Genomic DNA, 14,724 nt, shown 5'->3' on the forward strand with positions numbered 1-14,724 from the left:
ACCTTGGTGGTTTTCTGTGAGTGGGACAAATACCCTGGAATGTCAAATAATCTGCAAGAGGAATTGTTTTATTGCAGTCTGTGTTCTGACAGATGCCTTGTGCAATACTGATAAATTTGGTTAGAGTTTGCTGTCTTCCAGAGTTGTAGAGGGAGAGATTTTATTTAGGTCATAAGTAGCTGCTGTGGTAACTATTTGCCTACTAGGCTGTTGTGTCTTTCCCTGGTTGCTAAACTCAGAAATGACAGATTTTTTTGTAGCTTGTTCTACCTCAGTGACAGCTGTTTGTAAGTGCTGGCTGAAGTGTCTGGGCCTGTTTGTTTTATACAGCAGAGGATCTTAAACTCAACTTAGTCAAAAGGGTAATGTGTGTGTCTTTTATCTGAGCTTATTTACAGCTTACTGGGTACATAATCGTAGGTAGTCAAGTGAGGAATTCTTCAGTCCTAGTCTGTTCAGTTTGTTGCTGCTTCTTCCACTGTGTGATTATCCTAGCAAATTATATATTTGTACTTAAAAAATGATGTGAATCATTCTTGAATTTTACTCGTATCAGAGAAACTTTGGACATTACATAACTGACCTACTTAAGGCCAAGTTGAAAAAAATCCAGTATGCCCTGAAGATACTGAAGGTGTATGTGTCTTTCTTTCCTAGGGATGCTTGGAGTGCCTTGGGAAACATGTCCAAAGAAGAAGCCATGATAGCCTATGTTGATGAAATGAAGAAGGTATGTTTACTAATGAAGGAATTTTCTAGAAAAAATGTTCCAGAAATAGAGGAATGTGAGGAGGCTCTTGCTGACTACTGCTGCCAAGCTCCAAATGAGTTATCCCGTGTGTGAACTGTTACATTTCAGTACTGGTCTGTTTGGCCTGCAGGGAAAAGAAGATTACAAAGTTCCTTCAAAACACAGAATTTGTGTTCTTTTCAGAGAAACATGAGAGCTCTAGCTGATACAAAGCTTAAATGACAGAGCTAAAGAAAGTCCAGTGTTGAAATCATGGTAAAGGGGGCATTAAGGAAAAAAACCTGTACTGCACACTGCCTCAGTTCTTAGAGCTGAGAGAGGTAAATGATCTTTATCCTGGAAGAGAGACTAAAACAACTATCCAGAAGGACTTCAGGAGAAAAGATCTTACTCTCATGATTGGAGACCTGAATATAATCCAAGATGTGAACTTAATAATTTTCTGTTTTTCAGGAAGAATTCAACAACCTGAATTTTCTGTACTTGCTATGAAAATATTCCATGAATATTATAGTTACAGTGAAACTATTAACATTGAGTAGTGTGCTCTGTTTTCAAATAGATGTGTGTAAGCAGTCAGTTACCATATTAAGCAGGAATTGCAGCATTAACTAAAGTAAACAGAGCTAAGTTTCATGTAATTTCTTAACTAACCCTCTTCACTGAAACTTTTAGAGATTACTTTTCCAGTTTAAAGATTATTTGCTATCAATCTGAACAAAAGTATAATTGTAATCTATTATTATAATGAGGTTTGAGTCAAAGGGAAAAAGTTCTACTCCAAATACACTTGCTTTTTTCCAAGGCCACTATCTTGACATCAAACCCTGAATCTGTTTAATGGGTGATACAACAAAAATTTTTATTAGGCAAGGAGCTGGAGTCTGATTTACTGTTCTTTTTCCTGTCTGTAGTTCTGGTAATTTAGTTCCTGCTGCTATTACTGTATCTGCTCTAAACTGGAAAATAAGCAGCTGCAGAAAACACAGAAGGCCAAATACTGTTTGTTTGATTACAAATCCCACTACATTTTAATAATTCCTTTGAATGTGTGCCACAAGGTTTTAGTGCTTCATTTCAAATTCTGAATTCAGTATGTGTCAGTATTTCAGTAGATTGCCTTACGGGTTTTTTTCAGTGCAGTAACTAGTTTGGTCAGGACACTAAAACCAAGTGAAACTGCAATGTTTGTTCTAAAAAACTCTAGTAAGCCTCCTGTAAGGAAGTCTACTTCCTTCACCCTAATGAACCACAAATATTCCTCTTCTCTGCGGATTATGTGTAGGGATTGGAGAGCAGATGACTTCCTGCCTTGCTTAGCTTTGAAACTGGGGAATCTGTTTACCCTGTTTTGGTGCTGTTTCAGCTCTCACATTTGGAATACTAGCTTCAGCTTTTCCATCCCAATTGACTCTACTTGCAATGTCAATGGAAGTGCATTTCAGATAGATCCACTGCGTTGTTCTATCAGCACATACTTCACTAATCCTCATGGACTCACTGTGGTCTGCTGTTGCTGTGTGGGTATCCATGTCTGAGGAGCAAAAACCCACTTGTATGCTGATATCCCAGGACTGTGTTTAAGGGTGTATAAGCCTGCCATATTCCCCCAGCCCTGGGGTATTCCCTGGCATTTGCACATTATGTTTGGGCTATACACACATCAGATGACCTTGTCACAAAATTCCAAATTTGTTTTAGGTTTTTTTTCACTCCTTAGTGTGATAACCTTGAAAATCACAGTTGAGGAATGTGTCTGGGTGAGGTTTTGATATGCTGGTGAGAGATGACCAAATGTATTCTTTTTAGTTAAAATAAACAAAATGCACCTGAGCTCAGTTTAGTTAGTTTGTTTCAGGTAGTGTTTCTGAAATTTATTTTGCAATGTTGTTTAAACTAATTTGTTTACATTTCAGATATATTGTTTTGTTATGTATTACAAATAAGTGATATCTTAGCATGAAGTGTTAACACTGTGTGGTGTTTCTAATTTAAAACATGACTCTATATGAATTGTGTGGTACCCAAGGAAAACAGTAAATCAAGATACCTAATAACTTATTTTTCATTTTGAGATTGCTTATTAAGCCTAGCTATAATAAGCAAGCAGTTACTTTTGCTGGTAAAAGTATTTTCTCTTTTTGTGCTCACCTGAAAGCTAGCAGTTAGAAAAAATTCTAAGAATTGCTATAAGTAGCACAGACTATATTGAGGTCCATTTAGAATACATGGAGAGCAGTAATGTGCAGACATCACAGGAATGCATGTATGGAACAGTTTACAAAGCTGACTATAGAAAAAAATACATAACAAATGCAAGCCTTATTCTAGAAAAGCCTTCTTGTTTCTTTCGACATTATTGAAGTGAAAAACTCGGCAGTCACAAAACTGTTCAATCTGTGTTTCATATCCAGCTCTGTGTGTCTGAGTATTTCTCCCTAACAAAGAGAGAATGAATTAGGTACACTGAGCAGATCAGAGAAGTGGCAGTGAAACTGCAGGTCGATAGAATTGTTGTCTCTTGGTATCCTTGACTGGTTTGCAAGTGTTGACTCTAGGTGCTAGCCAGCCTGGAGCTCCTGCTCTGTGCAATAACACTGCAGCTTTTGCTCCTACTGCACACTGGTGTGCTTGGTGCCTTTGAGCAGCATGTTCTGTGGCAGCATGTACCTTCATCTGTTGCCTTCTTGATACCCTTCTGGAGGAAGAGGTGCACTGTAGCTGTTAGTTTGCTTCAGCCTGTGTTTTTACCTCTAGCTATTGCCACTTTTAAAATATGGTAACTGAAAATGTGAAGGATGAAAGAGGAACAAAGCTGTTGGCAAAAAGCTTGTTTGAAAGGACTTAAACTAGAACGGGACAATAATACCAGATGCTTTAAAAATAGTATCCAACTATTGAATTTCTTCTGTTTAATTTATTTTAGATTTGAGATTTTGCATTCCTGTCATATGTTCAAAGGTAGTGTTTTTGTAACTTAAAATGAAGAAATGCTCTAAATGACTTCAAGAGCAGAACTTGGTTCTAGTTTGTTCTTCTTCTAAGTGGGTCTTTGTCCTGTCTCAGTTTTGCAGTATTGTGTCCATTTTTTTGTTTGGGCTTAGAAAGGACCTAGTAGAGCACTTCTGATCTGCTCATTACGTTCCATTGAAGGTGACAGGGTTTGAAAAGGTATCCTCTAGGACAAAAAAAGAATTTTGTTTTATTTTTTCTGTGGAAAGACTTGTCTATAAAACAATTATACTGGCTAACAGCAGGCTGTCAAACTTTGAGATGGTTTAGTTCAAAATTGTAGAAATAATGGATTCCAAAGTCTACTAATAAATACTGTGTCAAGGCTTAGTTTTAGTGTTGGCATATGCATCAGCTCTCTCATTTCATCTTCACCTGAAAAAAATTAATATAAGATTCTTATTCAATTACTTAGTTTTATGTTTTTTCTTGTAATTAAAAAAATGTAAAAAAAAAATCAGAACAAAAAGTTTAATGACTTAATGAAATGAGTTCTACAATAACCAGCAGTTTCTAAAATCAGTTGAAATGAATGAATGAATCATTGAAATGCTGTTTCATAAGATGCTTCATGTCTTGTACTTGTGCAGATTCTTGAGAGTATGCCAATGACGGACAAAGTTGAAGAGTTACTACAAGTAATAGGCCCATTCTATGAAATAGTAGAAGATAAAAAGAACAGAGGATCTGACCTAACATCAGGTTCGGACAAATAACTTTCTTTGTACTTCTAATAATCATAACTCAATGATTTTGGGGGCTTGTTTTCTGTAAATGATTTAAAAGCTAAATGTTGCATCTCTTTGTTCATTCTCTTTACCATATGGCAGTTCGAATGGATAAAGTCTCTAAGTATTTGGAAGGTAGGAATAATAAATTATGTGTAAAACCATCATTTCCATTGTTTTGGTGCTGTAGGAACTTCCTGCTTACACTTGGGACTTCTGGGCTTGCCACCTCATTAGGCTGGGTTTTGTTTTATTTTACTTTTGAGGTCATTATGTCCAGGAAGCTGCACATAGTCCTTGTTGACAGGCTTTTTGAGCTGCTGAAGGATGCCTGAAGAAAGGAGAGTATTTAAAACAAAACAACTCTCCCAACTAAATCTAGTTTGTGCCTTTCCATTAAGAAAATGAACAACTAATGTGTATTGATACGTTCTGATGTACATGTGGATTGTCAAAATGAATACAGTTCTGGTAATCCAGCTCTGTCATCTAATCTAATTTTTTTTTTAATTGACAATCAAACATCATGCTTTTTAAATCATGCCTTCTCAAGTTTTCTGAGGCTCAATTTCATGAAGGGAATATTTAAACATTTTAAATTACTGACAGGTGGCAAACCTAGTGGTCTCACAGCTGCATCAAAATCAGTGTTGATTTTTATTTAGCAATACCATTGTGAGAATGTTTTGATCATACCAATTATTATGTTACAGGTAATGTGTTCATAAGGCTGTTGTATAAGTCTTACAGTTGTTTAAATCTGGCTTAAAATGACATTTAAAAACTGAAATGCAGCAGGGCAAAACTTGAAACTGTTTTTCAAAACTAAATCCATTGCACGTGTAAATTGGTTAATGTCTTTAAGAAGCATGAGTCAGCTGGTTAAATTGCCTTTTGTGTGTGGCTTTTTTCCCCCTACCTTAAAGGAATGTGGTTTTATTATCAAGCCTCAGAGAAACAGAAATATTTTTTCATTGTTGTGGGGGACAAGTAGTGGTAGAAGTTTTTACATGGCAATTTTGAAAGTGGGTGTGACTTTTTTCTCAACTGAAGTTGTGTATACCTCATGTGTGGGATGCAATAGGTTTGCCTGACAGCTGGATTGATGGGTGGGTAAGAGTATCAGTAGATTCAGGTCAGTGATCTATGTAATAAGGATTTACTTGGACTTGTGTCTGTGGCACAGTGCCAGAAGCCACACTTCTTTAAAAAATGACACAGAGAACCATGGAAGTCGAACTGCTCCTGTTTCCATAACAAATCTAGCATACTTGTTTTTTAAAGAGGCAGTTTAAGGGTAAGGCAGTGTAAGTTAAACAGAACAGCAGATTTCAGCTTTACCTTGTTCTGTCATTATTGCAATAATTCTGGTGATATGTCATCATTCATACTGCTTACAGGTGCAACATCTGATTATGCCACAATAAATTAGGACAGATTTTCACAAAGTCTGTATGTTACAACTTTACCATTGCATTTAAGGTGTTGAAGCCCTTTCTTTGGTGCTCTTACCACTTCCCTGATTAAAAGTGAAGCTGGAAATAATTATTGTTGTTTACAGTACAGATACCAAAATATTCCATAGAAGTATAGAAGCATGATTACCTTCAGTCTTTCAGATACACGCCAATGAATAGAACCTATGGGCCCAAGTCTGTCTGACGTCATGTAAACACTGGTGACAATACTGTTAAAAATTGACATATGGTTATGTTTTGATTTTGTGAGTTTATCCAGTCTTGTTTCTTTCCTCATCCCCAAACCCCTACAGTTTGTAAATTCTGCTGTGGAAGGTATGTTTTTCAGGGGCTGGCAGTTGGTATGTTCTGAAAACTGAGACCCTTCTCTTGACTACCTTGCTTCATATTGTACCCCCATCTTCTGGTCCATTCTGTTTTGAATTTGCCTTTTATTCTTCCATAAACTTTAATCTGTATGCAGATCATTATCTGATTGTTTAGGAATTGTATGCCACTGCCTCAAAATCAACAGTTTCTTGAATTAGTGAAAGAGAATTGTCTGTAAGCTCAGCATACATCAGTTACGGCTTGTCTAATGTCTCTAGCAGATTGGCCTCAACAGAAATGTATAGCCTTTTATAATTGCATTTCTAGTCTTTGTGATTTCTTTGAAAATGTTAAATACAAACCATTGAAATACTGCCTTTCTGAATCAATAGAGCCTGTGGGTCCTTAATAAAGAGCACAGAAGTCTGACATGCCACCATTGAAGTAAATGACTTGTAACATCTACTAGAAAATGAGGACGAACTTACTGGATCCATGGTTTACAAATATCCTGACTTGAATGTGTTGGTAAAGAAAGAAAAATAGAGAATTCACTCCAATAGGCTGAGCAAATCTAAGAGTTATTTTGAATGCATGTAACTTGGGTAGTGTTTGGAAAGGTCACCCTGCAGCTGTGTGAGAAGCTTGACTTCTCTGGAAAGCTGTGTCAGTAGTGTCTTTCTGACAGGTATGAAGTGCTTCTTCATAGACTAAGTCATTGATAAATTATTTTTGGGTACATGATAGACTGGATATCAAAGAAGAAAGTAGGCTTTTAGCTGACATAGCACTGCAGAAGGGAAGATGTAACTCTTGCAGAATTATGGAAAGACTTGTTTGTAGCTGCTGGAATAGTAGAGTGACACATAAGGTGGATGGGTGCTTTAGAAGAGTAGCAATTTAACTTCTTTGCACTTGCTAGTAAATGCACAAGAAATCTGATAGAAATCTAAGTCAATGTTAAAAAGGCAAAGAAGCTTCAAAACACTACTGCTCAGTAAATGTGATTTTTTTTTTAGAATGGGCATTCAAGTTTTCTTGTTTTGTAATAGCTGAAGAAGCCAAAGGTGGGCTAGGATTGGCACCTAGTGATCTGATACGGGGTGGAAAATACTGAGAGTTTCAGAACCAATTCATCCTTCAGAATGTTTCCCAGAGAATGTTTGTGGATATTTTCTTTTTTCAGAATGAGAGTAAATCCAAAAGTGGGGCGAGGAAATCCCTATCTGACAGGCACCCACACTAAGTTAAGGTGTCTGAACAACTAAGCAAAGTATCTGGAAATTGTTTACAAGGTGTTCAGTAGAATTTTTCTGTATAATCTTTCTGCTTTGTGAAAAGGCATTTAATCTGTTCTAAAATTCTACCAAATAAAGATGACCCTTTGCCTGCATGCTGACTAGTAGTGGTGTTAGTAAACCTTTGTGAAAACCAAATGTTGCCTCCAGTAACAAGAAGTTAGGTACTGCAGAGGCTGTAGGAAGTTTCATCATTATTATACTTGTATACCTTGGCTTCCTGAGAACTGTTTCTCTCCTGAAAGCTTTTCTCCCAGCTGTGTTGCAGTTGCACTGGGTGATGTCTGCTGAAGCAAGGTGTGTGTCATATGCTGATGGCAGCACAGGCTGTGAAGGAGGAACCCGTGCAGAGCCCTGCTTGTGTGAATGGCAGAGGCTGGCCCAGCTCACAGGCAGACACAGCTGTTTAACAATTTGCTTGGTGTCTTTTTGCATTTGATATGGGAGCTAGGTTTAAAAGGCAATACTCACTGAGGTCTGTGTGCTTTTAGAGCAAGCAAATACATGTAAACATTTGTATTTCAAAGACAGTAGTTAGTACAGGATCAGCTTTGAAAAAAGTGAGTCTGTTCCTAATTACTATTTTTCAGGTAGAAATACTTTTCTTACTCATAAAATACAATATATTTTCCAACTGTGTTTCTTTAGATTGCATATGAGTAGTTTGTCTGTTCAAATAGTTTTATATTCTCAAAGACCTCCTCAGGTTGTTTTCAGTGTCTTTGCTTCCTAGTGGGGTATTTGGTGGCTCTTTCTGTGTGTGTGAGCCTTTGCTCTGAAACACCCTCATAAGCTCACTTTTTCATGGCTCTTTGACTTCAAAGATACTTGCTTAACAGATTTCCTTCCTTTTCCTTCCACCTTTCTTCACCAAGATTTTTACAGAACTCTGTCAGTGAATCTTCTTAGTCATTCATAAAAAGAGGGAAAAGAGCTAAAATCTGTGTTGCTCTGAACTGCAGTCCTTTATTAGGTTCTGTTAATGGCTGCACCACAATGAGGAGTTGCATTGTGGCAGGAGGAGCTGCTGGGTGTGTGGGGGAGTGAGGTTTTTATAACCCTATCCTTCAAACTTTTCTCCCCTTCTAGTTTCCAATTATAAATTAACAGGTATAATCAAGGTTACAAAATGATGCTGAGAAAGGCTACTGTGAAACTTACTATACAAATACTTTTTGTTAAAATCTCAGTATCTTAGCCTTCAGAAGTGTCCAGAACATTCTCTACAGCACTTGCTGCAGGATGGGATTATTATAGAAGATTAAGGGCTGGGCCAGCAAGTGCCAGTCAGTGGAGAATCTCAGTGAGATGTGGAATCAGTAACTCAACAAGCCATGGCTTGTCCTATTGCAATCTATACCTGCTTTGCACTTTATGCACCAAATCTCAGCCTCCTTTGTGAACTCGGCTTCAAGCTGATGGCTTTATGTCAGTGCTGTCTAACAGTGCTGGAAATCAGGGCACAGCATCAGTGTAGCTCTAAGCCTGAGTATTTCAACAGCTCCCCTCTCATACAGAGTGATCAGAAAACATATTGCCACAGGGTGAGCAGCAAAGTATCCAAATGGTAAAATGTAAGATTAAAAATTGTTTCTTTGTAAATGGAGGGAGCTATGAGACATTCTCTTCCATGGAAAGAAAAGCCTGTCTGTGTTGTGATTCATGCTGGGTTGAGTCAACAGTAACAGTTTTAGTGCATAATCGGTTGTTGAACTTGGATTTTTTCCTTCCAGCCAGACAAGATTTCCCTACAAAATGGAAAGTAAATGTCAAAAGCTCTTCAGGTTTCATAATTTAGAAGATATACCCACTTGCCAGATAATTCTGGTGTCTTATATTTTAGCTGCCCTGTTCTAGTTAACATCTTGTGATGAAAGAATTGGAATCTGTATTTCTCAGAGCTCTGTTCTACAAAGACATGCTACAAAGGAGCAGTGGATGGAGGTGTGGGAGGCTGGGGAAGGTCAGATATAGGTAGTCCTGTCTTGATTGCTGTCAGAAAAGTATCCAGTGGATACAGAGTGGTGTTCCATGTTTGTGTAGCAAAAATAATTAATTATAGCCTTTAAGATGCATAGAAAAGCCATTTGTTTTACATCTGAGGCTGTGTTTGATACAGCCTTTGTAAAAAGCAGTTCAGATGGTAGGCTTGGTGCAGATGGCAGGAGAATATGACCTTAATGTTATTTCATTTTTGTTTTTTTCTGGTACAGGGCAAAACAATTTTTGATTGCTACAATGTGTGACTCAGCTACATGGCCTTGTGTTGTTTTCCAGCATAATTCAGTTTTCTTTATAGGGTTCTGAGTTCACTGTTCTCATGTTTTGTATTTTCTGGGACAAAACTCAAGAGTGTAATAATGTTCCTTCCTAGCTGCCGTGCAAAGTGAAAGTTCCAAAAGATGACTTTATCTCTTCTGCACAGAAAAGAGCTTAGCAAATTTTGCTCCTCCCAGAGGGAAGCAGTACCAGGCTTGGGGACATCCTGGATCCTGGAATGATGTTACTGTGCTTTCAAGTTACAACATCTAAGAAGCAGCTGTTCTTCATGCTCGTTCTCGCAGTTGGCTGAGGTGCTGACAGAAAGCTGGCCCAGCCTGGATCCTTGTCCTGCTGCACACGTGCTGTGTAACCCAGCTGTGTGTGCTGGGGGCCCTGCACATCCAGGGCCTTTGTGGGGAACCTGCCAGGGCTGGCACTGCCTGTGGAGCAGCTGCTCTTCTGTCTGGGCTTCTCTCTGCCACGAAATCCCAGGCACGTTGTCTCTACTGCAGAAGGCTGAGGAGCATCAGGGAGGAGGGAAATGTATCCAAGTCAACTCCAAAACTTGGTGTCCTTATTTATATGGCACATATTCTGAAAATCCTTGGGAAAAGGTACTGAAAAGTGTAAAGGTCTGGGCTGACTAGTCAGTAATCCTAAATACTGTACTCACAAGTTAATATGAATGTCTGAGAAGTTGCTGTTTTCTGTGTTTGTTCTTATCCACAGACTATTGTTTTAATGTTTATTAGTGGTAAATAAAGATGTGAGTATTGTTGATTAATTTTGTTTTATTAAATACAGAGTCATCTCTTGGAGTGTAACAGCTTGAAAAGCACATAAGCAGAGAGAGGAATGCTGACAAAACAAGGCTGTAGTCTTTTGGAGTATATTAAAAGAAAAATAAAAATGAGGAGAGGCTGTTATATTAGAGTTTAGGAAGACTAAACCACAAAAAAAAAAAAAGGCAAATTATACAGAAGAAGATGTGGCTGTCCCAGTATGTGTAGGGTGTACATTTGTCAGAGAACTTGCCCCTAATGCACTTAAATTTAAGAGAAATAAAACTGTGGTAGTTAAAGTAGTGATTATTAGGTTTTTCAGTCTGTATTTCTGATAGACTCTTCTAAAATCTCTTTATTTGTGATGGCTGCTTGTTTGAGTCGTGTAGAACAGATGTTACAGAGCAGGCTGGGCCCTTGCAAATTTTCTTTGTAGTGTCCTATATTAAAAAGAATGCAAGGAAATGAGGGAATAGAAACTCTTCTTCTAACTGAAGAGCTTATTGCTCCCAGATGCTTGCATGTACCCCTCATGTCTCATGCAATCACCACTCCTTGCAGTATTTGGTGCATCAGTTTCAAAATGAGGTGGGGATTTGTGTAACCAAGTGTATTGGAAACAGCAGAACATGGTTGCACAAACTTGGAACTGAAGTAGGGAGCCTACTTGGATCAGTAACAAGCATGAAACATCAAGGGGTGATGGCTAAAAATAATTACAGTTACCTGATGTTGAAAACAACTTTGTACAGTGTGTAGGCTCCTTGAGACTTAACATAAACACAGGTGTGCAGGGAGATTCTACACAAGGTAATACAAGTGTAGGTCTTGGAAATAATCTTCTAGTGGTTAAGATTTTGCTGCTATTGAGCAGATAATAAAGTTGTGGTATTTCATGAAAATACATAATTTTTATTAAACAGTGAGCGTGTACACAGCTAGCTGAATGTTTTATCATGTCTTTCATGTGCTGTTGCAGACTGGCTCCTGATCACTGGTATCCTCAAAGCATCTGAGGGGCTGTGGAACTTGTGTGGGGATGATAGTGTGGTGCACTGGGCTAACCATCAGTACTGCTCCAGCAGTGCATGTTAATTTTGTGTAAGAATTACATGCCTGTTCATAAAACAAAAATACAAAGCATTTGGGGAAAACCTGCTAGGCAAGGTTCTCTTTGTCAAATGACCTTCAAGCTGGGGCAGATCTGCAGAGGCATTTAAGTTCTGAACTCCCATCTGGGTAACAAAAAAGCCTCAGAATATGTGATGAGTTAAAAATCACATACTTTTGAGAAACTTAGCCCCATTATACAGGCCATTGAGGAGAATTGTAGTGATGCCTTTAAAGAAATATACTTAGAATGGCTTGTAGGAAATCCATTAATAGAGCTGATACTAGAAAATAAATATGTGGTGAAAGCTTGTAGAGGAGCTGCATGTTTGTTCTTGACATCCTTTCCATCTTGCTTTTTTTTTTTTTTTTCTATTTAGCATTAAAAATCCTAAACCCACACCCCAGCCCTTTACAGAATAGAATTCCTTCTATGGCTAAAAAGCAGTAAAGCTTTGATTTAAAAAATTGTCACAAATTTCACAATTTGATGTTGTGTGTAGTGAGATGAAAATAATAAACCAAGAGGAATTCTACAGTATCTAAAGTAGGGCAACAGAAAAACCTTCTAACATTTTGTATGCAGTTGAAGTGAGTAGATGAAGTAAAGGGTTGAGGATGGATGGGATTAGCACGAACCAAGTAAGGTTTTAAAAGCTTGCTTGACTTCTGTCATTCACATTGAGAATATACATTGCTCAGGGAACAGCCATTAACCTACTGGCAGGGGATGTAGAAGTCACTGCTAGTTGGCTCTGCTTAGTCTTTAAACCTGTCACCCCCAGGACTAAATTGATATTGACCATCATGTCTGGTTCCTTAGCAGACACTCAGAGCAAGAAGAATGGCAGCCAGCCATGGGTATCCCATGTAGTAAAAACAACTGGGGATGGACTCTATTTCAAGTTGTTACCGTTATACAGCTCCTACTATTTAGCATTAAAAATCCTAAACCCACACCCCTGCCCTCTACAGAATAGAATTCCTTCTATGGCTAAAAAGCAGTAAAGCTTTGATTTAAAAAATTGTCACAAATTTCACAATTTGATGTTGTGTGTAGTGAGATGAAAATAATAAACCAAGAGGAATTCTACAGTATCTAAAGTAGGGCAACAGAAAAACCTTCTAACATTTTGTATGCAGTTGAAGTGAGTAGATGAAGTAAAGGGTTGAGGATGGATGGGATTAGCACGAACCAAGTAAGGTTTTAAAAGCTTGCTTGACTTCTGTCATTCACATTGAGAATATACATTGCTCAGGGAACAGCCATTAACCTACTGGCAGGGGATGTAGAAGTCACTGCTAGTTGGCTCTGCTTAGTCTTTAAACCTGTCACCCCCAGGACTAAATTGATATTGACCATCATGTCTGGTTCCTTAGCAGACACTCAGAGCAAGAAGAATGGCAGCCAGCCATGGGTATCCCATGTAGTAAAAACAACTGGGGATGGACCTGGTGAGGATAGCAGTGTAAAGGTTCTGAGGAAAAGCACACAATTAGGCCTGGCATTTGAGGTGGCCAAACTCTGTACAGGGTTGTGTTCTTGGAGTCTGCATCAAAGCAGTGCCTCTTCATGGTCTTTGGGAGCACTGTTGATAAGAATGACTTAGTGGAAGAAATATGATTCTGGTGGATTTCAGTTATTCAGGTGTCCTGTGATGTGATACCATAAATCTGTAACTGTTGATACACTCTCTCAGTTCCTCCTCTTAATTTAAATGTATGTAATAGATCACTTAGAAATTTCCCCAAATGAATAATCTCTTTACTGCAACTAAGGAGAACAGAAAGAACATGCTTGAATGTTGAAAAACATTCCTTTCAAAAAGAAAATAAGTAAATCTTAGGAAAAGCCTTATGGTGTAGCTGGGGTTTTTTGCAGTATCTTTGGTAGGGTGAGGAGCTTTACAGTTTTAATTCCCCTTCACAGCTCCATGTTCCTCCTGGTCTTGTCTTTCCTGTTTACTCCCACGGCTGGGTAGGACACATGGATGATTGTGTCCCCACCCCCATGTTGTTAAAGGGAAGGGGTGACGTGTGCCTTACGGTGCCAAGGGGGCTGTGTCTGTGCCTAATGCTCATGCTGTGAGGACATAACTGCTGCCTTATCCTTCTTATGCTGCTGCTTCTCAGAAAAACATCTTGAGAACTGGATTCGCAATTCATGAAACACATCTGTGAAAAAAAATGGAATATGTTGGGATTTCTCTTTTGTGAAGCAAATTTCTGTGCAAATAAGTGGTGACCTATGAGAAGAAAATGAGCAGATGCTTATATTCTTGTGGTGTACAAGATAGACAATTGCTTTTCCAATTCTCATTTTACAATGAAGTAAAAGTTTTTAAATAAAAAAATTTTAATCTTCAGATAAAGAGATGGATTAAATCAATCCAAAGCAGTGATGCAGGGTGCCCACAGAAACATTACCTTGCAATAAAACTAAGGTGAACTTAATATTTAACATATTCATTGTTACTATACAATAAGTTACTTTGCCCTTTTTTCTTTTTTTTAAAGTGCTGTGGATAAGCTGGAAACTAGAGAAATGTGGGAAGGCTCTTCATTGGAAGGTTAAAGTAGAAAAAAGCCTTAGCTTTAAATTACCATGCAGCAGAGAAAGTAGTGAAGCTGGTTTGGCAACTCCAGTGTAATTGGATATTATTTTGCACCTTAATGTTAATCCTAAATGTGAGAATAAATCTTTCAAGGTTCTGACAAGGGAACGTGGAAATTACACAAGTGAAATGCTGTGGTGACAAAACAGTCAGATTTCAGCCTTGGAGCCAACATGTAATCTGTGCAAGTGTCTCACAGAAACTGTCCCCTCTTTGTACCTTTGTGCTCTATCCTAACACAGGAGGCTTAAATGATCATCAGGATGTATTTGACCATAACTTTTTTTACAGAAGATGGTACAATTGTTCTTTATATACTTCATCTTTTTAATGAATCTTTACCTTTTAGTTTTTTGTACAGTTACAGTAAATTGTGATC

General features: G+C 38.1%; 1 protein-coding gene across 4 annotated transcripts in view; it reads left to right on the forward strand.

Moving 5' to 3' along the window:
- Nucleotides 1–14,724, forward strand: part of ACBD5 (acyl-CoA binding domain containing 5) — a 30,603-nt gene that overhangs the window by 2,357 nt on the left and 13,522 nt on the right. For 2 of the 4 annotated variants that reach the window (XM_039705518.1, XM_039705524.1), the window contains exons 3-5: nt 658–730; nt 4,354–4,465; nt 4,594–4,626. In XM_039705518.1, the coding sequence (XP_039561452.1) occupies nt 658–730; nt 4,354–4,465; nt 4,594–4,626 (218 nt within the window). The remainder of the gene's footprint in view (nt 1–657; nt 731–4,353; nt 4,466–4,593; nt 4,627–14,724) is intronic. The other 2 variants (XM_039705533.1, XM_039705540.1) reach the window with 1 other exon arrangement.

This window comes from Passer montanus, unplaced genomic scaffold (assembly GCF_014805655.1).
Source record: "Passer montanus isolate IOZ18808 unplaced genomic scaffold, ASM1480565v1 scaffold10, whole genome shotgun sequence".
Classification (NCBI taxonomy): Eukaryota; Metazoa; Chordata; class Aves; order Passeriformes; family Passeridae; genus Passer; species Passer montanus.